The sequence below is a fragment of the Mustela lutreola genome, chromosome 4 (assembly GCF_030435805.1).
Source record: "Mustela lutreola isolate mMusLut2 chromosome 4, mMusLut2.pri, whole genome shotgun sequence".
Classification (NCBI taxonomy): domain Eukaryota; kingdom Metazoa; phylum Chordata; class Mammalia; order Carnivora; family Mustelidae; genus Mustela; species Mustela lutreola.
Genome location: NC_081293.1, coordinates 134,992,314 through 135,016,155, shown reverse-complemented (window position 1 = coordinate 135,016,155; position 23,842 = coordinate 134,992,314). Strand labels below are relative to the sequence as shown.

Below are 23,842 nucleotides of genomic sequence, written 5' to 3'. Positions count from 1 at the left end.
GCCAAATGTTTCTTAAAAATACTCCTTTTGCCCTCCTTATAATGGGCTAGTGACGTTTTATGCAGGCAATTAAAGGAAGACATGCTCTGCAGAGATCCAATAAGGCAAAAAGGAAAACAGAAATTGGGGCTGCATGGAGGCAAAACTGTACCCGTGTGTCGGATGCTGTACTTTATGTGTCTATATACATATGTGGCCTGTTTATAGTACTGCCATAAAATATATATAGTTTTTTTTTCCCTAACCACAAAAACATTTAGATAATTTTAAGTTTAACCCCGAGATTGTTTCAGGTAGAAAGTAATGCTTGAATCTAAAGCTGGTCCTCCCACCCCGTGTGAGAGTAAAAAAGCTGCAGAAATCCATCAATAACCACTCAAAATTCTGAGCTCAAAGCAATTATCATGCACAACCCCCCCCCCCAACAACAACCTCTGGGTATTGGCAGAGCAATTAGACAAATTACACTCCCTTCAAATGGGCGCTTCCAGAGATGAGGAAAAGAAGAGGAAGAAGAAGAAAATTTTCCTTCCTATTACATTTTTTAAAAAACCTGAAATGTTTGCAGCATGGCAAATGGTAGTGTCTCAGACTCCTTGGTAAAGGATTATAAATTTTATTTGGGCTCTTTTCTGAGAAAGGGAAGGATCACAGGACCTGAGAAGGATGATAAACATAAATCAGTAGGGCAAGCAGAGCATGATGGGTAGGGGGCATTCCTTCTCCTGCCAAGAGAAGGAATTGTAGGGTGAAGGACAGGAATGACAGCGTCTGGGCTTGGTTTTGATTTCATCTTGTGTGAGATAATATTGTATATTTTTACCCCCTCCATCCTCTTTACGACTGCGGTTTTTTCAGGAAGGAGGTCATTCTGCATTGCTTTTACCTAAAACAGTGGCATAGTGGTCCCAAAGGATGGGAAATTGAATATTTGTAGGGATTTCTCCTTTGTGAAGCAGTCTTTGGGGCAGAGAGGAAGGACTTGCGGCAACCTTGACCTATGTCTCATCCTTCTTGGGCCTCTGTACATAGATATCAACACTGTGACCACGGCTACAGCCTGGTCAGGGCTTGCTCTCTGGCCTGGCTTGTGGGCATCTCTTGTCGTTTAGTGTGCCTGACTTTGTTTCCTTGGGACACCAAGGGAAATCCTATGTTGGGAATTACAAGATGCGTGAGATATATTTTACAGCTAGGAAGTCGGCAGCAATAAATGTGACAAGAGTCTTTTTAAGTGTGTGTGTGTGGGGGGGGTTAGAGATTAGCACATAAAAAATTACATCCTGTCATCTGAGGATTTCTGAGAAGGTTCTTCCAGGGTTGGGAAACTAGACCTGAAAAGGCAAGCTGCGTGCCCGGAGGGGAATTTACCACTGTGTTCGCTCTTTCCCCTCTCTCTCTTACCCTCCTCCCCATTTCCCCAATTCCCTCCCTTTCTAGCCTGCCGTTTCGATAAGGGCTAGGGCCTAGGGGTAGGAGTTCTCTGGTCCCAGGCTCCCCCGGCCAGGCCCCGGGGCAGCACGCGGCAGGACCTGGGCTGTGGACTCCTTCTCCTCCCCCACCCCAAAGCCCAAGCGGCCGCTTCTCTGGTAGCAGCTTTCCTCCTGTCGGTTCTCCTCCAGCTCCTCCTTTCTCCCAAGAAATTCCGGAGGGCGACTTGCTCCGGGACAGGCCGTGCGAACCCCCACTTTGTTTTCCGCACTGGCAGAGAATGGAAGGACCGCAGGGAAGAAGTGGAGGGATCTACTTTCTGCTTTTTTCTTCGCTTGTAAAGATTTGGGGCGTTTCCTTTACACCGAAGCGAGCGCTTCATATCCGGGGAATCCAGCTTTGAGAAAGCCTGCGCGGGTGGTTTGGGAGCTCCACCTTTCCCGTGCGCCCCCGGATGCGCGTTTGGAGAGGCCGGCGGGGGCACACCCACTGCACACCTCTAACATTTCCCATCCACTGGCCGCCTGAGAGTGGCAGGAATGTGCTTGGAACATGCTCTTTACCTTTCTGCACAGGAAGAGGGCAGATATTTTTTCCAGCCGTCCTTCTCATCTCCGCCCTCCCTTCCTGGCTTATGAAAAGGGGACCCCTTCTCTGCCATCCCCAGTCACCGGACTCGGCCAAGCTGAAGGACGGGCGACTTCGAATTGTTTGCGGGGAAAGAAGGGAAACTCTTCTTTCCTGACCACCCTTCCTGATCACCCAGCCTTGACGCTGCCTGGTGTTAAGGACACTAGTCTTGCAAGGCCGGCGGGCACCACGCCGCGCAGACAGACTCGGTTTCAGGATTCCTTTGCTTGTGCTAACCTCACTTCTTCCACTCGCAATGGTCTCTTCTCTCGCGGGTTTTTTTTTTTTTTTTTTAAGTTGGTCTGAGAGCCATGGACAAAAATATTCTGGCAAACCATTCTGCAGCGGGTTTTCCCTGGCACCATGGGGATTCTCCCAGGAGAATTTAACTCCCTGCAGTCCTGCGCCCAAGGATGTAAAAATAACAGATCTCCAGCGAAGTCTAAAAATATCTGTGTGATGTTTCTCTCCCTTGCCCTTCCTCCCACCTTCCCTCTTTCTCTCCATTGTTTATTCTTGTATCTAATAGAAACGTACTATTCCCCTAGCATTGCTGCAGTCTGTCTGACACCACTCTCCTGGGGTCTCCGTGTGTCCCTTCCGGTCCCGACTTGCCTAGCTTTCAATCTAGGTCTCCCAAGATGTTAAGCTCAACCCAAAATTTAATTTTCTTTACCGTGGGCCTCTTCACCATCCCCACCATACTCCCAAGCCTCTACCCCTATTTTCAGACCTCCTCACAAAGCCCAGGAGGTCCGGGGCTTGCCGGCAGGGCCAACGTGATTCCTTGGTGCCCTGCCCGCCTCCTGGGCCCTCCGGTAAAAGATCTGATAAATTGGTCTTTGTTTGAAGCTCGTGTTGGGTTAGGCGGATTTCTGCCCCCCCCCCCTTTTTCCTGGCGGCCACCTCCTTGTGGAATAGGGGGCGGCCTGGGGAGCCGAGAGAAGCCGCATTCCTGTGGGTGCCAGGCGGCTCCAGTGCTGAGCCACAGGGCCTGAGACACACACACAGAGGAACCCGCAGACCTCGCTGTCCTTGATCTCTCGCTCTCACTCTCTCCCTCTTTCTCTCCCTCCCGTTGGGGAACCCACCGGGAGGCAGTCAACCCACACACAGATCCACCCAGGTCTCGGCCTTGGGCAGGAGCGTGTTGACCCGCACAGCAAACATACGCACACACCCCCTCCTGGGGACATCGGCCAGGCCAGGATCTCCCCGCCCATGCCAATCCTTTCTCTCCCGCCCCTTATCCCACAATCCCAGACGCGCCGGCTGGCCTCCTTTGGCTCCTTTGATCCCACCGGACGCCCCACGGCTCGCGGCGTCCTGGCCGCGCCAGCCCGGGAGTCGCCCACAGCGCGCCAAGGCCTGGCGGTGCTCGCCTCCTCCCGGCGCGCCCAACTGCTTACTCCGGCCTAACACCACTGAGTCTCCAGAGCTCCCCCGCCCTGAGCGCAAGGGATGCCTCCTGGAGCACTGCCCCCTGACCCCCCGCCCTCCGTCAGCGCTTCCTTTTATTCGAGGAGAGGACCTTTAGGGCTACCCAACCACCACCCTCCCCGCCTTATCCCCGCAAGCCCTTGGATCGCGCGCCTCCCACTGGTAGCTGGGATCTCGCCAACCCCGAGCGCTCCAGCCCTCTCCAGAGGCACGCCCTGAGGACAGAGGCCCTCCGGCACCTCTGGGAAGCGCGCCACGACTGCGGATCCGCCTGCGGTCACCCCTCTCCTCCACCCTCCAGCGCCCCCTCCCACAGAGGCTGGGTGGAGGCTTCCGCCTCGCGTGAGGTTGGGGAGGGGGCGCTGCGGCTCGCTCCCACCCTCCGCTCGCGTTCCCAGGTGGCCTGCGGTCCTTGCATATTGTACTCGGTTTTTTCGGAGTCACAGCGAAACTCTGGGCCTCGAAAACAGCCCAAATAGCGGTAGCACGTGTGGGATTGGCTAAATATTTTTCTACGTAGCCTCGCCCCCCCCCCCCCCGCTCCATCCGCGTTTTCTTTTGCATCTGACAAGCTTTCGGTTCCCCTGTTGTACAGGGCAGAAAGTATACATCGCATCTACTGCGGAGGGGCGGGGGGCGGGGGGAGCCTTCCCCTTCAATCATCCAAGGCTGCCAGCGGAAATGCAATAACCTGTTTTATAGGTCGAGCTCTAACAGTGAAGATAGGAACCAGGGGAATTTACGTGCATCTGTCTTTAAAGGGGATGAGAGTCTTGTTTTGCAGCAATTAATGTTTCTGTTCTTTTGTTCGTTGGGACTTCGTATTTACTTCTGATTTATGGGGGTCTGTAGGAGTCTTTGCCAAAAGTGCATGAATTATTAAGTCTGTCCCACATCCTTAAACCAAGATTTATATAAAACCGTGAAATACCACACGTTACGACCTTTCCCACAGGAAGGGGAAAAATGGCTTCATAACACCATTCTACACACGCGCGCGCGCGCGCGCGCACACACACACACACACACACACACACACCTCCTCCAAGTTTCAGTAGTGATTCTATCTCCACCATACACAGTCTAGTGTGTGTGTGTTGTTGTTGTTGTTTGAAGAAGTGGGTGGGGGTGAAGGGCGATAAACAGTTCCCAAGCTATGATTAAAAAAAAAAAAACAAACAAAAAAAACTTTTTTTTTTTTCTTGCAAAGGTGAGAAGACAGAAATCTGCCACTGGAAACTTATTGTCATCCAAGGACTATTTCTGCCACTTACCACTTGCAAGGTGGGATATAGTGGTAGGGGAGGAGGCAGGATATGGACTCAACTTTCATCTATAAGTAGGGGTCACTAAACAGGGAACATTTCATTATTGCCTTTAAATTCATAGGACCCAGGAAGCCTGTTTGTCACCTTGGGGGCTGGCCCTGGTTGGGCAGCTCCCAGGTCTGTGAGGTGTTGGGAGGAGGAAGAATAATCACGTATGTTCCAGAGCCTGGCAAAGATGACCAGGAAATTCTCTGTAGTCAAGGTGGAAAATTGAGGTCCTAGTGATATAAGGGTCCTAGTGATATAAGGACATCCTCCCCATCCCCACCCCCCAACCAGGAACAAGAACTAGGCTCCAGAAGTTTCAGCCAGGGCAGGGCTTAGCCTCTTTGTAAGCAACAGCTAGAACCCAGGGTTCACCTCAGTCTGGGACAGCCAGAGTACCCTAGTCTCCCTCCAGACACTCTTGCTCTAACTCTGACTCCCTCTCTCTAGGGTCCCTCCTGTTTTAAGAGACTGATCTTGCTTTTTTACAACCATGTCTGGGAGCAGGAACAATCCTTTATCAAAAATATTCGACTTTCTGGAATCTAGAAAAAACCACATCAGTGACTTAGAGCAATAGAAGCTAGTTTATATGCGGGGTGTTAATTAATAAAAGTTAATGATAGGATTAAAACCAATAGTCAGCCTAGCCAAGTGGAGGAGACAGCTTCCCAGCCGGCTTTATTTAATTAGCAGCAATTAATACGTTTTCTGCTAATATCCTTTAGGACTCTCAATGACTTGTTCTCTGTGAAAGAGAATGGAGATGGAGCTCAGGAACACTTACAAGCACACAAGGCATTTTGCTCTGATGACAAGAGAGATTGCAAATTCATTTAAGCACATTTTCATAAACAAGTGACAGGCACACTCTGAGGCAGCCTTGGTGGAAACAATCGTGAAACTGACAAATGTTCTTTGCTTGGGGGAAGGGCTTTTTTCTTTTTTAAGCAAGGAAATGCTTTAGCAGAGTTGGAAAACAAAGACAGGAGGCAGAGAAAGGTAAGAAAGAAAGGAAAAAAGAAAGAGAAAAATTATTCCAGACTCCAGGCAGAAGCACATGCAGCAGCCCTTGCAAACACATCAGCTCTACACATATTGAAGATTTGTACAAGTAATGCTTCAGACTACTGATTTGCTATTTTCTTAATTCCCGCTCTTCTTTTTCCATATGAATCAAACAGTCTTTTGTCCTTCAGGGTTTGATTTGATCGCTACCGTTCACATTTCACTTTTGTATTTTCCTCTTCCTATACCATTACTCATTGAGTGCCCTGTGAAATTACAATCGTACATTTTCAACTCAGCAACCCATTTGCAGTGCAAAAATAGGGTCTAAATAATGGCTGAATTAGCCCTACTGGACAGTTTCAGATGTAACACTCTGTAATAATTATATTGCAGGCTGGATTAGGATGCTATTATCATAATCTGGACGTTTACAATTATCTGTAATTTGCAAAGATGCGCCAGGTCTTGATTACAGCAGTTTTTTTTTTTTTTTTTTATCACGCTAACCATCACTAAACAGTGACAGTAATAACAGCTAATTTTGCTGGCAATATAAGAGGTGCTGGGGTGTGCAAACAATTTCACACCTGGATGTGCTCACTCAACCAAGAATATAGAGAAAGAGCTTCTGCCCTGAGACTCAGACAAATATTCTCCTCTGCTTCTGTTCAGTATAGATTTCTAGACCCTGATCATTGCTTAAGAGATTTTCACTGGTGGTAAGTTTTTATTTCTTCCATACTTGAAGGCACCGTTCATGTTTCTCGTCTCACACTTTCCAAGCTCTATGTGTTGCTGTTGTGATTTATTATAGACTGCAACTTTGCTTTATGGATTTTTCAGTTCTGACCTTTTATCCCCCTTTAACAGTGAAAGGGTTGCTCTGGTGAGGAAAAGGGTTCGGGTGAGATTGGGATCCTTAAGAACTCAGTATGTCTTTTTTGCTTTCTGTGCTATTTATTGATGTATGTGGTGCAGCTTGTGCCTGGAGACTGCGAAAAAGACCAGGTTTCTGTAAGGTGTGAAGGGAGCCCGCTGGAGATTCCAAGCTAAAAATCTATTTGGAAATTGTTACTCAAAGCTAGCCCTAGGCGAATTTAAGATCTTTACCTGTGCCGGTGATTTTAAGTTTGGGGGCATCGAGAGAGCCAACGGCGCTCGCCACAATGCTCCTTCAGTATCACAGGTACGCGGACTTTTGCAAAGGCAGGTGTCGTCTGCGTCTCTCGACCGCAGAGCCCCTTCGACATTTCCCTCCACTTGGGAGAAAGTTTCCGGAATAACTGGCCCCTGAAACCCTTCAGGGCTCTTTTGCAAGGCCTGTGCCTCCAGCCGCTGAAGGTGGGGGGGGGGGGGCGGGGGAGGGGCGGAATACGGTTCGTACAGCTATAGCCTGCGGGGCCCGAACGCTGCGACCTTCGGGTTGGAGGGGAATGATTGGCTGAGACACAGAACCGAGCTGTGGAGCCCAGGAACCAGTCGGATGTAGGAACGCACCGAGGAAGACTCTCGCAAGAAGCGGTGCTGTTCTATCTATAGATGACGCTGTTTCCTGACCCTGTAGACACTGGAAGCAGCTAGAGATGTTAAGTGCAGGATCCTGAGAAGTCTTTGGCTCCCTCACCCCTGTATAGAAAGGCCTTTCTCTGGCGGCGGGAATCTTTGGACTAAATTGTGTCAAAAGATAATGAGATGCTTACTGGCGCCGAGAAGAAATTTCCCCCCTTCCCCTCACCCCCGCAGCCATTGTTCTCTCGTTCTTTTTTTACCTGGAAAATATGGTCAGAACGAGGCTCTAGAACGCCAACTCTGGGGAAGTTCGAACGTGGGGAGGCGTTGTAGGCACCGCAACTGGGCGATGCCTTTTACCCACGCCCCTCCTACCGGTCTGGTCTCTGTCCTCTCTCGATTTCTCTCTCTCTCTCTCATCAGTTTACTATGGGGTCAATACTTTCTAAAGAGCAAAAATATTAACCCTTTACGTTCAGAGGACCCGGAGGAAGCCCAGTCCCAAGGATAGTTCTTGGGAGGACTCCTCGCAGAATTTCTTGTTTAATTAAACTCAAGTTGAGAGATAGATCGTTACAGGCGTATCATGACAGCACCTCCAATGTGTTAAAATGCATTTGCTGGGTTTCAGAATTCCATGCACTCACAGTGGTTTGGCATACGTCTGGTAGATTTTTTTTTTTTTTAAGAAAAATTAGTGTTGGTTTCGATGTATGGTAGCTTTTTCTCTAACGTAATTTGAATAATTCAGCAAAGCCCCACTACCAGCTGTACTTCTGCAGCCTCTTCCATTCTTTTCAGCATTATAATTTTGGTTAATTTTCAATTTTAGGTCCTACGTCTCTGCAATTTGTGTATGAATAACAGAATAATTTCCCTCTTTTGTTTCGCCTTTCCTGTTCCTGAATCTAAATAAAGATGGCTTTTTAGTATTAAAAGTGGAAGAAAATTACAGGTAATTATCTTTGACGGTAAAAACGCTGTAATCAGCGGGCTACATGAAAAATTACTCTAATTATGGCTGCATTTAAGAGAATGGAAAAAAACCTTCTTGTGGATAAAAACCTTAAATTGTCCCCAATGTCTGCTTCAAATTGGATGGCACTGCAGCTGGAGGCTTTGTTCAGAATTGATCCTGGGGAGCTACGAACCCAAAGTTTCACAGTAGGAAGGGGGAAAAAAGAAAAGAAAACATTTTTCCTAATGTAACAATGCGAATGCTAGAAAATGACAAGACTGATCGGTTTTAAACCATTCTGAGACTGACTGAGCGTGGAAGTTGCTCAACAAAAAAAGGAACGGGTATATTGGTAAGTAGTCTTTGCTTTGTGTCTAATTATAGTGACTGTCCTTTTGCACGACTGTATGTCGCTGTCATTATATGGAGCACTCTGAGTATCTCTATTGACTTCTGATAAATGGCTCAGTGGTTTCAAGGTTCATAATTTGAAGGATGCCCAGGTCTGTAGCCATTAATTCTCGCAGTATGGGGCTTCCTGCTTGTATGACGAAAGGGCTTTTCATTTTCATTATTTCTGTGCTTTCCACAAGATCGGAAGGATGTATTTCATCCAGGATCATGCATTTTCCTACCTAGCTAGCTTGCAAAGGGTGTAAACATGAAGTAGTTATAATTGTGCATTTACTTTTTTTTTCTTGTATTCTTTGCTCTTGTTTAAAAAAAAAAAAAAAAAAACTGCTTCCAAACAATGACAAGTACAGCTATATTATTTTGGCCAAGGGAAGGAAAAGGAGAGTATTCGGTTTCTGTACTGGGAACTACTGGATGTCTAGAAGTTAACCTGGGAGAGATCATTCCAGTATTGTTGTTGTTGTTGTTTTTAAATAAATAAATGTGTAGAAATTACAATAAAAATATAATATATAGAGGAAGCTGAGAAAACATCCACGTTTAATGTTAAAGTATTTAAGGCAAAGGCTAGTGCTGCAAACTGACATCTTTGCAGGCACTTGATGTTTATATATAGGGCTTCCCATATTAGGAAATAGGAATTCTTTTAAGAGTGATAGAAAATATACGGGGAGGGTAGGAGGAGGGGGTGGTGAGATAGAGACACACAGAGAGAAATATACAGGACACTCCCAGCGTTTTGTGGCTTTTACTCCATATATGAAAGAAGACAAAACCATACAAAGTATATGTACAACTAAAATTCAACAATATATACAGAAATGTTTCTCAATATAAACGTCCCTATTAGCTTAGTGAATGCCACCAATTCATCTAGTAAAGGTATCAAAGCAATAGAATGGTGATTTTGGTTGTTTCTTCTGTCTTTCCTGATTCCAGTTCAGGGTTGGGGGGGTGGGGAAAGAGTGGTTCTGTTTTGTTGTTGCTCTTGTTGTTTTTCAACATCATCATTCTTGCTCATTGCATTTTGATAAAACATGCAGCGTTTCCTTTGTGGCAATGTTCTAATCTTACAGCTGATTTTTCCTTTTTCTTTAGAGAAGGGCTGTTATGTGAGGGTTTTTTCTTTTGCTTGCTTTCTCTTTTCTTTTTCTTGTTTTTTTTTTTTCTTTTCCTTCCTTCCTTCCTTCCTTCCTTCTTTTCTTTCTTTCTTTTTTTTTTTTTTTTTTTTTTTTTTTGTCAGTCTGGGATTGGTAAATAAAAATGCAGGAGCCTGAAATGCTTCTTTTTCATCATGTAATGTCTTAAGCTCATTAAACAAGTAAAAACGCTGCCATGTTTGCGCAGATTCTTCTGGTGGGGGAAATGTCTGTAAAAAAAAAGTCGTTTTGATGGATACTCCCAAAGAGAAGAGGAGGCTCAGAGCCTGGATCCCAAAGGGTAAGGGAAAATGTCCTTGCAGTGAAGGATTTCAGGAGCACTGGCATAGAAACCAGTCTCTCCCCCTCTCTCTCTCTCCCTCTCTCTCCCTAAAATGCAAGATCAGTTACTAAGGCTGCTCAAAGGAAAAAGCAGGTGAGGAAAGGAAAGGAAAAAAAAAAAGAAAAGAAAAGAGAGGAGAGAAGAGAAACAGAGAGAGAGAAAGAGAGAGCAAGAGAGCAAGCAAGCGCCCAGACTGTCTTGCTACACAGAAGAGTTCTCCCGAGCCTGCTCCTTTGGCTGGGTTTGGCAGATGCAAGCAGGTCCTGGATCCTCCTTGCCTTGTTCAGACGTTTCCCTAGGGTATCAATTTCCCTCAGACAACTCACATCATCTGTGGTCTCTGCATCGTGTCCTGGTGTGGAGAGGAGTACCAGTGCGAGTAGCCGGGCATGTAGCTGTTGGCGGGCATACTGACGCCCTTGGCTGAGGCAGAAACGTCCCACACCGGAGGCAGCGCCGGCGAGCGCGGCGACAGGGCCGCTGAGCCTGGGAGAGGGTCACTCTCATGCGGGTTACTGCCCTGCTTCAGCAGTTTCTTAAACTTGGAACGTTTGTTCTGAAACCATATCTTCACCTGGAACGAAATGCGGTAGTGATCATTAGGCACAGAAAAACATCAAACCGGTGCCTCCATTCAAGGCTTTGGAAGCAATATCCAAAAAACAAAAACAAACAAAACCGCAAATGCCAAGTCCCCGCCTTCCTCCACCTCTTTCTAGCCGTCTCTCCCCCATCCTGCCCCAATTTACCAGGTATCTTGTCTGGATACCTAAAGTCATTGTAACTCTTTCTTCAGCTGGATGCAAGCCCAGGTTTAAAACAGCAGCATAAATAAGAACGAAGGTGAATAAGATAGTCAGGTTTAAAGTCTAAAGGTGGCTTTTTAAATGGAGAACTTTTCAGATGAAAGCCAGTTGAAAACACTTCCTCTGGTAGTCTGTTTTTGAATTTACTAACCTCCCAAACCTGGCATCTCCATGCATGGACAGTGAGCAAATGACTGAACAGAGTAATGCCTGTACATTTATAACCAAATGCCTCGAATATACCCTGCATACATTGCACATGACATGCATGGAGCAGCTTTCTCCTGAAGTAAATGTATCCTCATAATCCTGTAGGGAATAGGGATGGTACCTCCCTAGTTCCCTACTTTGTATGTTGCTCAGTCAGCTTGTGGTCAATAATCATGACATGATTTTCAGTGTAGTCGCTAAAAGTCAAAGGCCCCCTGCAAACTAAATGTGAATCAGGACTCTGGGATGGTAGCATATCTAAGCCAACACCCCAGATCTACTTTATTTGAAGAAGGAAATTCTCTGGGGCTGCTTATTTTACCTTTAAAATTCCTTAGCCACAGGAATCGGCTTTTCCAAGAAGAATACAAGTTACTGAGTAGCAGGAATCCGTCCACATCAAACCCCAAATATTTCCAGTGGCAATATGGCAAGAGAAAGCAGGCTGAATTGAAAAGAAAAGCTTAAGGGGCATCAGTTCTGAGACACCACACACAATCACTTACCAGCCAGAGTCCCATAAACCCTGGAGTCCCCATGCTGAAGATCGCCCACCTCACATGAGGCCTACCAATCCATGCAGCTAAGTTAATTGACAAGGACAAAAACCACAGGTGATTGCAGCCTGGCTTTATGACCAGGGTCCTAATATACCTACTTAAGCCCCTTCCTGTGAAGTCTAAAATGCCCCATATGTCTTTCAAATTAGTAGGACAGGAGAACTTCAGCAACTGTACTTAAGAGGGGGTTCACCTGCTGTAATTTGGTGAGCATTCCTCTTTGATCTCCAACTCTGCCATTGCTCCCAAGTCCTGTGCTCCAGGGAGGTACCCCAGCCCGCACCAGCCAGTCACCCAGGGTGATTTAAAACTCTGAGCTCAGGACAATCTTCAGAAAAACCCACCTCACCTATCCTATGATGGATAGTTTGTGCCTTGGTCCTTTTACTAAGTCTTCTTGGAGCCTATACCCATCTGGTCCCCTCCCCCGCTGCCAGTTTCATTTCATCATTCTATGTCCATGAGTTGGGAGAGGGTGGCTCTCCTTATTAAGTCCCAGGACCCACAAATGGATCCTTAAGAAACATAGGTCTTATTCTGCCTCCTGGCCTGAACATCTTTTCCTCCTACATGTTCATTCTCTTTCTTGTTGTTCTGCTCTGGAATAGGCCTCAATTAATTTATATGTTTGGTCACCAAAGGACACTAGGCTGGGGTGGGGTCGCCGAGGGTTGGGAGGACGTGCAAATCCAATCCAGCATTGAATACCAGGTCATTTATTCCAAACTGTGTTGTCCCGGAAAGTGCGTAATGGAGCAAAGGCATTTGTCATTAAGCTCCTTCCATCCTTAGTTGACTAGGCCCAGAATTCCTCCTGATGCGCTCCCTGCCCGATCTGTAAGCAGGGTCAGCACTTCAGGGACACCTGGGCTTCTCGGGAATTACCTGTGTTTGTGTCAGTCCTAAGGAAGCTGCCAGTTCAGCTCTCTCGGGCAGGGCCAGGTACTGAGTTTGCTGAAAGCGATGGTTTAAAGCCTGGAGCTGCAGGCTGGAATAAATGGTCCGAGGCTTCCGAATCTTTTTCCCTTTTCCATTGAACCGGATTTCCCCGTTTTCAATCACTGTGGTTTTTTGTTGATCTGCAAGCAAAAAATACAGAGGAGCGGTCACCCGTGAGGCCACGGCTGCAGCCTCCCTGAGCTTGGCCCGGCCTGGCCTGTGCCGGGTCTCCCCAAAGCCCAGAAAGGATTTCTTCAAAGCGTCCCCACGCCACCCTAACCTCTCGGGGTTCGCAGTGCCCAGGGGCTTCCTGAGGGTGCGAAAGCTTCTTCCCGAACCTAACTCCGGCCCTAATAAAGTGCGGGGACTGGACCGCGGGAGCGCCCTCGACCCTGGGGCAAAGAGCCTCGCTCTGCCGCAGCGGAGGCGGCGCCGGCAGTTCTCGGTGGAGTGCGACGCCGCAGGGCGGCTGCTCTCGCCACGGAACGGCCCCCCCCCCCCCCCCCCCGGCTTGGCATTACTGGAGCCACCCTGATGTTTATGCGGCCAGTTGACTTTATGTCACTAGCTCCAAGCCCGGTGCATCAAGACCCTCGGCGTGTTCGAAACGATGCTGCTGAGAGGGACCGAAACCCCAAACAAAACTCAACCGGCCGCTCAGACCAGCTCCGGAACCCGCTGAGCATCGCCCGGCAACTTTGAACCCCTCGGGGGCTGAGAACCGTCCGCCCGAGGCCCTCTGCTTAGCCTCTCGGAACAAAGGCGCAGCCAACATTGTATCGAAAACCCAGAGGGAGGGGGGCCTGGGCAGGCGTTGGCGGGGGGGAGAGTGGGGGGACATCTAAAAGCCCGCAGCAAAGAGCCCAGTTGTCGCCAGCTTAACCAGAGCTAGAGGCAACGTCAGCTTCCCTTCGGGTCACCGAAGCGCACCGGGCGCCACCCGCAAAGTAGGCCACTGGCTGCCCAAATTGCATTCGGGAGCAAAACACGCTCCTCAGTTCCGGCCCAGAAATGTCCCCAGTCCTGCCAAACGCCGGTCACAGCCCGGAGGGGAGGAGAGAGGCAAAGGGCGCACAGACCCAGCGAACTGGAGCGCGCCGCGCGGACCAACTCGTAGAGCGAAGCCAGCGCGGAGTCGGAGGCTCGCGGCTCGAGCCGCGCGCGGGAGACCAGGGAGCAAGGCGGGCGGCGCCGCGAGAAAGCGGAGGGTCCGCGGCGGCGAGCAGGGGCCCGGCTGGGCGGAGGCCGGCAGGCAGGCGCCAGGCGAGCGGGCGCGCACGAGGCCTGGCCGGGGGCGCGCCGGGCCGCCTGGGGGAGGGGGCCGGCGGAGGCCCGGGCGTTGAGGAAGTGAGCGGGGCGGGCGGGGTGGGGGGCAGCCGGGAGGCGGGAGGCGGGAGAAGCGAGCTGCCCCGGCGGCCTCTCACCTGTGTCGTCCCCTCGCGTCTGGGCGGCCGCGCTGCTGTTGTGGTAGGACTGGAGGTAAGGGCTGTGCTGCGAGTGGCTCATGTAGGGGTAGGCGGCGAGCGAGCGGTGGTTGTAGGAGTTGCCGCCGCCCGACGCGTAGGGCGAGCCGTGGTGGTGGTGCTGGTGGTGGTGGTGGTGCGAGCCGGCCGCCGCCGCCGCCGCCGCCGCAGAGTGCAGGCAGTGCAGAGGGTAATGCGCGCCTGCCATGGCCGGGGAGCTCTGCTGCGAGTGCGGCTGTGGCGGCGGCGGCGGCGGCGGCTGCTGTTGCTGCTGCTGCTGCTGCTGCTGCTGTTGCTGCTGCTGTTGCTGCCCGAACTCCATGAAGGCGGATTTGGACGAGTCCTGGCCTTCCAAGCCGTCAGCCATCGTAGTCATGGTCATCATCAAAACTTTGGGGGCTGGAGAAAGCCTTCTCCCGGGTTTCCTCCACCCTCCCCCCACTTGGCTCTCGCGGCTCTCCCCTCTGCAGCCACCTTAGCTCTTGGGATTCTTGCAAAAAAAATAAAAAAATAAAAAAAATTAAAAAGAGGGGGTGGAGGTGGTTCTCCCTCTCCCTCGCTCTTCTCTAATATATATATTTTTTAATATAAAGAGATATAGTGAGCAGGGCCTTGTTAACTCAAAGGGAGGAGGAAGGGGGAGGGATGGGAGAGGAGAGGGGGGAGGGGGGAATCTGCTCTCCCCCCCTTCTTTCCCCCCTTGGATTTTTTGGGGGCTGGTGCAGTTTAAGGCAGAGATTTTAAGGTGGATTCTGCGAAAGTTGCGCGTCTGCTTTCAGACTTGATGCAGACGCCACGAGTCGAATGGTTTGTCTCCAAAGGGCAGCGCCTCCCCATTGGTCAGTCGCCCCCTGACGTCACAGGCGCACAGCTTCTACTGGTGTGTGCGCCGCTCGCCGAGTTCTTCGCCTACCTTCGGCAACTCCAATCCCAGCCTGGAGCTGCAGCCGGGGGCCGCGCGGCTCCGCGCGCAGGGCTGCCGGGGAGGGAGGTACCTCCGCCCGGCGGACCGCCGACGCCTCCCGCCGCAGCTTGCGCCCCCAAACCCGGAGCCTCAGTTCCCAGTACCGCAGCCCTGGAGCAGCCCGGCCGGAGGCCGCTCTCTCAGTCCCCTCGCACCCCAGCTGGCTGCCTGTTTTCAGAAGCAGTGCCCTCTGCATTTAAAGCGAGGCCCCCTCCCCTGACCTCCTCTCCACACACCACCCCCCAGTCCCACCGTAGTCCCGCGGGAGGGCCCTGTCACCATGTATTTCTCTAGACGTACTTTATTGAAACCACAGAGGGAAGAAGACCCCAACACCTGGGCCCCATCCCTTGGTTTGGGGGTGGTAGAAAAAAAGAAAAATCAGACCCTGTTTTGGCGAGGTTCCTGCCGTTTCAGGCCGTAGTTCCTATATATTGGACAAGAAAGGGGGAGAATATTTTTCCCCCAGAACGCAGCAGCCTGTTCTGAAAGCGAATCGTTGGAGGACTGACAGTAATGCATTTTTTCCTATTGAAAACAGAAGCTACTGTAATGCTTTCAAATATATGCAAATGATACATGCGGTTAGTGGTTTGGCAAATCTTGATTACAATATAAACTACCCAAGTAAAAGTGCCTTCGTCCTAAATTTGTCTCTCGATTACAATTCCAATTGATTTTATTTTATTGTCAACATTGTTAATGATAAAAATAGAGTCGTTTTACAGTTATTTTTACTTTCTGGAAGGAGGCAATTAGAGTTCTAATCAGGAATACACAAAAATCTCCCATGATTAACTGCAGTACTTTGTTCAAATTGCTGCTATAAAATTCAGAACAATTTGCCTGTAATGATTATGGACTGGGTTTATTTTGGGAGGTGGAATAAAAGTGGATATAGCATAAATTATCCTCTAATTATACACCAGTGTCGCCTCAATTATCCTCTTATCAAAATGGTTGTCTAACTGCCGCATTTAGTTTCAATTCTCTCCTTTTTTTCTATAAAAAGAACTTCATACCTTGTTATTATTAATCCATTTATTATTTGCAAGGGGATTTATATCCGCACATCCAGGTGGTAGAACCACTTCTCTTTCAAAGATGGACTGGGGAAAGACATTAAGTTCAGAGCAGCCCCGGACTGCGGATCTAGCCTTTCTCCCTCTAGTCTCCAGACCCACTCAGCTCCAGGCAGCGGAGCAGAGACATTGGAGTCCCGGAGCGCCGCTCAGGCCGGGCCACCAGGTAGGAGAGCCGGACCAGGGACCAGGCGCTGAAGAGGGCAGGCCGGGGACGCGCCAGGATTCTGGTCCTGGGACTGCGGGGAGCAGCAGGAAGTCTGCACTGTCAGTGGGTCGGGACTGGGTGGGCACGACATACAGACCCCCAGAGGCTCCGCGCCAGCGTTCAGTCCGCGACTAGACCCAAGCCGGGAGCCTTTGACCACACGGAGAAAGGTATAATCTAACATCTCCAGGTCAACGTGTCTCGAGATTCGAGGGACGAGTCTGTTCTTTCTTTGGGAAAACTACTGGGGCTTATATGCACCCTATACACTTGGACTCCATAAGTTATGCGACCTAAGGAACCCGAGAAATTGACAATTTATTGATTCCGCTCGCCCTGTAACTCCAGGAAAGGTGGCTGCAGAAGTAGCAGCTTGGACCCTATTTACATACCGTGCGTAGCTCTGCAGCAGCGGCTTATGCTAATTGATTTACTCAGCTCCCAGCCCGGGGTCTCCAGGCGTCGCCAGGCTAGTTTGCCTTTTTCTTTTTCTTTCCTTTCTCCCTTCCTCCATTTTATCACATAACCTGAAGCTCGCTGCCCGTGGGTTTTCTCCAGGGTTCTCAGGGCAGCAGCGTTTACTCTCCTCTGCCCTCCCTTCCCAGCCAGCCGCGCTTAACTTCTTGAGCCTCGGGAGCCGGTTCAGTAACTCTGAATTCATTTTTAAGTGGCGTGCCTTGTTCCCCTTCTTTTAACAAGAGGTGCACTTTAACACGCGAACCAGTAACCCGATCCACGCGTTTACAAATCGTCAGTGAATTAAAACAACAACAAAAAAAGCTTCAAGGAAAATGAAAGGTGGGCTGGATAAGGGGGAGATATGTGTAGGGTATGTGTATGGGGGGCCGAGGGGGAGGTCAGAAAAAGAAAAGCCCCCCCCCCCTCCCCGTTCCCCGGCGGGCTCTCGGTGCACCCGGGCTTCGCGCCGAGCTTGTTTGTAATGTCCTCAAAGCTAGCAGGTAGATGTGGCAGTTTTATTGCTTTATACCCTGCAGCTTGCTGTTAACACGGTGAAGGCGTTTCTCTCCCCCCGCCCCCCAATTCCGTGCATGTCTCTGTTTCTCTCTTTATGCTCGCAGGTGCACCGCTTTCCTTGCTGGCTTCCCCAACTCTAGCCGCTCCCGGAGCGGGTCGGGTCGTGGCGGGACTGAAGAAGGTCCCCGCACTGAACACCAGATCCAGGGCTCAGCAGCCCCTATTTGCAATGGGCTTTTTCTCCCCCTTGTTAATTCCCAAGGAAGCCTGAAGGGCTGAACTTGTCGGCGTTGTAGCTGCAGGACTGTCATCCCACTCCCGTTAGAGGATAGACCCCCGGCACTGTGTTCCAGAGGACCAAGTGTGCAGCTACACCGAAGTAGCTGTTGTCGCCGATGGGAAAGGTCCTGCTGAGCACCAGATTGAGCTCAGTCAGTCGGACTGGGGAGCGGAGCGGGTCAGGGGTCCTTCCCGCCTCGGCTGAGGTGAGGTCTCAGTGCAAGGGGCTGGATAGAATACCCCACTGCTTGAACGTCCAGCTTTCCGGCCTGTCCCGGCAACAGCTGGCTAGAGAGCGAGTCCAACCCCTCACAGTGTGCCAAGGTGGCGCGCAGCTAGTGACTGCCACGTGTGGCCTCTGCCACCAGCGTCCGCTCGAGGAGTTCGGTGCACAGTGGCTGCAGGGGCCGCTCCCCTCACGCGTTTCTACCCTAGGGCACCCTGCATTTCGGCTGCCGAGTCCTTCGCCCCGTGTCGTGGGCAGCGGTCATGAGCCAAGGCGAGTCACCCCTAGTCTTCTCTAGTCCAGCGCGCACCTCCGGCCCTTCGGAGAAACCAGAACTCTCGGATTCTTCAGGGCCTCTCAGCGAAGCGCTCGCTTCAGGGGCTCCAACCGCCTGCCGGGCCCTGGCTTCTACCTCTTTGTCTTTCCGGCTGGGGATTCCCGGCCAGCCCTTGGGGGGGGGGTGGTGGTGGGAGGAGGTGAGCGAGCGAGTCCTGCGAGGTCTTTATCATTCAAAAGAGAGGTAAAGCAGGCAATCTGGAAGAGTAGAAGGCCAAAGGCTCTTTTAGATCCTGTAATAGGTGAGGGTCCTATTCACTAAGAAGTTTTAAAGAAGGCAGTCTTTGAGGCCTAAGCTGCTTTTTGCTTTTAAGGGTGTCCAGGTCTGGGGGCTTGTAGTCTAGGTGTCAGTGTTATTTAGAGAAAAATAACGACTGTCAATATAAGACCGCATGGGTCAAGGAGCCCAAGGCCACTGTGGGAGGGCTGGGATCTCTGCGCTGGAAATTTCCCTGCTGTTTTAGCTCTGGAGAGGTGTTAGCCCGCTCCCTTTGGCTAGGGAATGGATTGGGTGCTGCGGAGGGTTCGCAGCCTCTGCGCCCTGCAGAGGTGCATTCAACCCGGGCAGGGCCCGGTTGGGTTTGGTTGCTAAGTTGGGCTCAGTTATCACGTTAATTCTAAGGAAATTAGACCTCAATAAATAGCCTTTGAATTCAAAGAAATAACTCGGTATTGATTTACATAGCCATGCTAAGAACCCCCTTCTCAAGCGGAGACATTGGTGGAAAAAAATTCCTGCTAGTCTTTTCCCCATTCAATGTAAAATTCTGTTTGTGTACTTGTGTAGGGAAAGGGTGCTTGATATCCTGGAAACCCAGGCACTCTTTTCCCCTCCCCCACCGCACACACCTGGGAAAGCTTGGGAGTGGAACAAGAGAGCTGCCTCTTTCCCTTTCTTAGCCCAAGTCAGTGATGTTATGTTCAGGGGTAGGTAAAAGTATCAGAGGGTGCAAGAAAGCACTAAGAGTGTGGCATTATTTTCTCCAGTTACAAAACATAATGCCCATATTAACACCCTCCCCTGCCAGGCTCCCCAAAATCCAGCTAAAAAGTGGGACCTGTTTACTCCACACCCAGAAAGAAGCTCATCAAAGTCTGGAAATAGCATCTCCCTCATCTCTCCAGTCCAGAGTCCCAAGAACAGGTAGCTCGGAGGCTCCAACATGGATGGCACTGGTCCACCAAGGTCAGTCAGTGATGCCCACTGGGAGCTTCACAGACTTTTTCTAGACTGTTCAATTTAGAGAATATTAATTAAGCATGTCCTAGCCTAGAGGCTCCTGTTCCAGTTCTTTTCAAACCTGGGGTCCAGGGAAGTTATAAAAGCAAAGCCAACCAGGTCCTCCAATTCAGCACCTTTGCCTCTCCCTGACCCCGTTCCCAGATTGTGCTCTCATAATCCACATCGAGAGCTTTTCGTAAGGGAGGGAGCCAATATGCTGGGCCTACAACATATTCAAGAGGGAAAACAACGTTTCTAGCACCCCCAGTTTGGGGATTGTATACAGAAGTCTCCCCACCATCCCTCTCTTTCCCCTCCCTTCTTTCCTCCCCTCCTTCCCTCCCCACTCTCTCCCCCTCCCTCTCTCTTTCTTTCTCTTTTATCAAGCATAGGACCCCACTCCCTAATACACAGATACACAGGGGAGGGAAAAAAAAAAGAACTCAATAATGTTTAAACATTTAGATGAACACAAAAATAAGTAGTGTTATTTATCTTTTTAACCTGTTGGATAAGCCAAGGCCGAGCCCCGCCCCCCCCCCCATATTTGCCCCGCTGGGAAATGCAGCAGGGCAAAAGGGGAAGGGATAGGGTGTTAGAAGTCAGCTTTAATCAAGCCAGTCTTTGGAAACTAGGACCTCCTGACCATTGGAGGATCAGTGCAGCCCTGGAGCAGCAGGGAAGAGAAGCAACAGGAAATGGGAGACTATTTTTAGGATAATAAGGAGTTAATATAGCTGGCCAAGCCTCTTCCTAAATGCCTCGAAGCCTCCTCTGTTTTAATTTCTTCATCCCTTCATCAGCAGTAACATAACAAAGTCACAGCAAACGCCTCTACATGAAGGGGGAGCCAGGCTTAAAACAGCTCTTGAGGAAAACCTGGGGTGGAAAACATCCTCTTGCTATCATGTGAACTCGTAGATGCTTCTCTTGTTACAACAGAAAAAAAATCAAAGCATTAGAGAGAGGGAGTTGTACCTGAACTACCCTTGTGATAGAAATGCTCTGGTGATTTTCATAGTCATGCCTATTTATAGGCACTTCGTAGCCCCTTTATTTCATAACATCCTAATAAAGGGAAAGGTAATTTATTAGATTTTTAGCAAAACTTTCCTTAGGGGACAACCTATTGCAAAGCTGAGAGGATTGTTTGTTTGTTTGAACACATTCTCTCACCTGTGCCCTTTCTCTTTTCTTTTGTTCAGAGCAAATCCGTTCTTAGACAACTCTAGGAGAAAGAAAGCCCCCTTTCCATCCTACCCAGGGGAGTTTCAGTAATTTTGTGCAGAGAGTCCCCCCTACCCCACAGAGCTGAAAGCCTTTGCTTCTTTAAATACTCACTGAGAGTTGGGTCCATTTGGGTACGTGTTTGGGTTCATAGCTGAGTGCCATTTTTCTTCCCACATGCTTTGTGGAGGGGGACACAGAGAGAATAGAGAAGTAGGGAATCTACAAAGGGAGTTGAAGAGAGATACAAGAGAGAATGAGTGTGAATCTGCTTCATTTGGAGAGTATCATTCTTGTCATCTTCTCCATCAGATTCTTTAGAGACCGCTGTCCCACAATGTTAGTTGCACAGCTAATAAACCCAAGTCTGACACAAGCAGCCTGCTTTGCTGTGGGGGCTGGGGGATAGCTAGACTCAAATCCCTAGTGCCCACCCTTAGTGTTCTCTGCCAGACTTTTCTCCCCATCTCCTCCCCACCCCTTAGCGTGCTTTTCCCTCAAACACCTAGCGCTTCCCGCTGCTCCCTCTAACAGCTGCAAAGTCGAGGGGGAGGGCCCTTTAAAAATTACAAAGGAGGTCACCCTCCCGCGACAAATGAACCCTTTTAAGAACGAGCCTCTGGAGGCTCAAAGGTCTTGGGCCCAAGAGTTAAAAAGCAAGCGTAGTGTTTCAGGATTTCGGTGCAGCAGTCCCAAACAGACAGGCAGGCGTCCAGGGCTCTCTTTGGGGCTGGGGTGAAAGAAAGGACGGGGGAGGGCAGGAGCCGGGAGGGCGGGCAGAAACAGAGGGCGACAGGAACGCCTGCGTCCGCAGCTGGCTCCCACGCGCCTCTGTCTGCGGGGAATGGGGGGCCGGATAATGGAATTCAGGAGGCAGAGATCCTCCAAGAGCCAGCCACTGTCTTGTACAGATTTGTAGAGAAACCCTCACTGTAATTAAAACCGTACAGTCAGATTAATTCAATGTGTTGCTCGGGAGCGTTTTTAATAGTAAAAATCCGCTTTAAAATTGAATTAGGGTCGAAGAAAATTTCTGCGAGACTCGCTGGATTTGCCAGCTTTCATTGAAGCCAGCCCGAGCTGGACTTTGGCGGGGGCTGCACAGTGTCGCCCCCTCCCCCTTCCGAAGCCCGAGATTGGGGTGGGATGGGGGCGGGGAGGTGGAGGAGGGCGGTGGGGGGGGCTGCTGATCAACAAGGGGTACCAGTTTGGACTGGATTCCGGGAGGCCCGAGCCAGGCCCAGACGGAGCTCAGGGCCTGCAGTTATTTCTCTGAGGCTCCGCAGACTTTTTGACACCCAGGACTCCTCCCCACCCTTTCGCTATGTTCGCTGCTCAGATAGGGTCCCGGGAAAGAAGAGAGCCCTGCTGTATCTTGAAACAATTTCCCACTGTGGGTTCCCGCGTGTGGCAGAGGTTGGAGCCCTCCCTGTTTGGATGCTGGAGTGACAGGAGAAAGTTCTGGTTCTTTCCACTCACCCCCATCCCCCTTTCACTTCTTGAAAGTCTTCCAAAAATTAAGAGTAATATTTCAAGCGCGCTGTCAAAATGTCTCCCAAGCTTTGATAGGGCTTGCCGCCCCCCCCCCTTTTTTCCCTTCCCACCCCTTATCCTTTGCGTCTCGGTGGTTGTGAAATGCACATTAGTATTATTAAGCTTTTCCCCTTTAAGGTTAGATACCTCAGAGTTGAAAACTTGCTCCAAAGTTCCTAGAAGAGGTGGCGGCGGGAGTGCTAATCGAAAGGCTCTCACGTCAGACCTGCGGCAGTGCGGGTGGGGGGATGGGGAGGTGGGAGGGTGGAGGGGGAAGGGCGGAGGGGGCTGGACCCCGCACTTTCCCGGGAACAACCCCGTTTTTAGGGGCGCAGAAATGGTCCCAGTTTCCTCCTTCCCTCAAGGACTTGCCATTGCGCGCGCGCGCGCGCGCGCGCGTACACACACACACACACACACACACACACACAACCTGGGACAAAAATTCCCTAACGAGTTAGTCACATCATCAGGCCTGAGAAAACAAAAACCGCTGTGGGTCCCTGCTCCTCCGGCAGCATGCGCAGACGCTTTAATTGCCGCAAATTGTCACTCTGTCCCCTTTTCATTTTCTCGCTCCTTCGTTTATTTTTAGTACACTTCAGATGCCTACACACATTGCTAGTAAGGAGAGAGCGGAGCAATTATTGCCTTTGCCTTCGGGGCCTGCTTTGCCAATCATTGAATGGGGATGGAGTAAACAGGGCGAAAAGCGAGGCGCGTTATTGGTCTTGCTTATTTCAGGTGGAGGGCGGTAAATAACTCTCGCAACCGCGCCACCCCCTCCTCGTTTCTTGGGTCCCAATTATCTAGAAGAAAGGAGATGCGGCTCCCTCCCTCCTCCTCCCCATTACACCCCACCCCATGTGAGCCAACTTTTACTAGAATCCTGCAAATCCCGCCAGAATTGGCGGGTTCCTCGGAGAGCAGTTAGGGAAAGAGAATTCCGCAGGGACGTAGCTCTTAATTCTGTATTGAATAGAAAGACGCAGCGTGCGCAGGCACTCCCCCCCGCCCCCCACTCCATGCAGGGAAACAGGGTCCTTTTTTCTCTGATGGCTACGCCAGTGATAGATGTCCCCAGGTAGGTTATAGAGAACCCTCTGGGGATCCTTCCCCATCTAGAGAGGCTTTGAGGTTGGGTTGGAGCAGTTTTGGACAGTCTGTTAGGGTGGCTATCGATCGACATTGCTGTTGTTCTAAATATTAGCCAGGAATTCTTAGAGATGAACTTTAAATTTAGAGATGAAGTGTCGGAATTGAACGCTGGTAAGGCCACTCTACACCCAGAACCTCTTCACTGTCTTTCCCAGGACCGGCATAGCGGCCCGGGGTGGGGAGGGAGGCAGGTGTCTGTAGCAGCAGCCGAAGGGGGGGTTATCTGGCGTCCTGCAGAGGGATCCGAAACAAATCAGTGCGGGATTAACTCGTCTGTCTGCTGAATTGTCTCCAACTGCAAAAGCTGCGCGGGCCGCGCCTGCCCGGGCGGGTTCGGGTTACTTGCCCGTCCCGGGCGCGCTGTCTCCTCGGTGTCCCGGCCGGGGCTGGCAGGCCGTCCGGGGACCTGTCGGGCGCCTGGCCGGCTTGGCAGGACGTTTTAAAAGAACGCAGCGAGTATGATCTC

General features: G+C 50.4%; 2 protein-coding genes and 1 long non-coding RNA gene across 4 annotated transcripts in view; 2 read left to right on the top strand and 1 right to left on the bottom strand.

Moving 5' to 3' along the window:
- Window positions 1-9,316: 9,316 nt before the first annotated feature.
- DLX6 (distal-less homeobox 6) lies at window positions 9,317-14,953 on the bottom strand. 2 transcript variants are annotated; one of them, XM_059171184.1, is made up of 4 exons: window positions 14,128-14,953; window positions 12,650-12,843; window positions 10,515-10,762; window positions 9,317-10,075 (listed from the first exon to the last, which is right to left on the bottom strand). In XM_059171184.1, the coding sequence occupies exons 1-4, from the start codon at window positions 14,549-14,551 to the stop codon at window positions 9,946-9,948; spliced, it is 996 nt and encodes a 331-aa protein (XP_059027167.1). In that variant the 5' UTR covers window positions 14,552-14,953; the 3' UTR covers window positions 9,317-9,945. The 2 variants fall into 2 exon arrangements, with proteins under 2 accessions (XP_059027167.1, XP_059027168.1); XM_059171185.1 differs by having other exon boundaries at window positions 9,940-10,762.
- On the top strand, window positions 14,120-15,784 carry LOC131829412 (atherin-like). The gene is made up of 2 exons (XM_059171186.1): window positions 14,120-14,182; window positions 14,946-15,784. The coding sequence occupies exon 2, from the start codon at window positions 14,951-14,953 to the stop codon at window positions 15,422-15,424; it is 474 nt and encodes a 157-aa protein (XP_059027169.1). The 5' UTR covers window positions 14,120-14,182; window positions 14,946-14,950; the 3' UTR covers window positions 15,425-15,784.
- Window positions 15,785-16,245: 461 nt separating this feature from the next.
- Window positions 16,246-23,842, top strand: part of LOC131829413 (uncharacterized) — a 42,909-nt gene continuing 35,312 nt past the window's right edge. The window contains exon 1 of the long non-coding RNA XR_009352844.1: window positions 16,246-16,378. This is a non-coding gene — a long non-coding RNA (uncharacterized LOC131829413). The remainder of the gene's footprint in view (window positions 16,379-23,842) is intronic.

Excerpts from the sequence above, each read along its gene's own strand:
- DLX6 (XM_059171184.1), bottom strand. The coding sequence starts at position 14,551 with ATGATGACCATGACTACGATGGCTGACGGCTTGGAAGGCCAGGACTCG. Across the intron at positions 12,844-14,127 it reads GACGCGAGGGGACGACACAG|ATCAACAAAAAACCACAGTG; the intron begins GTGAGAGGCCGC and ends TTTTGCTTGCAG. Across the intron at positions 10,763-12,649 it reads TAGGACTGACACAAACACAG|GTGAAGATATGGTTTCAGAA; the intron begins GTAATTCCCGAG and ends ATTTCGTTCCAG.
- LOC131829412 (XM_059171186.1), top strand. The coding sequence starts at position 14,951 with ATGCAGACGCCACGAGTCGAATGGTTTGTCTCCAAAGGGCAGCGCCTC.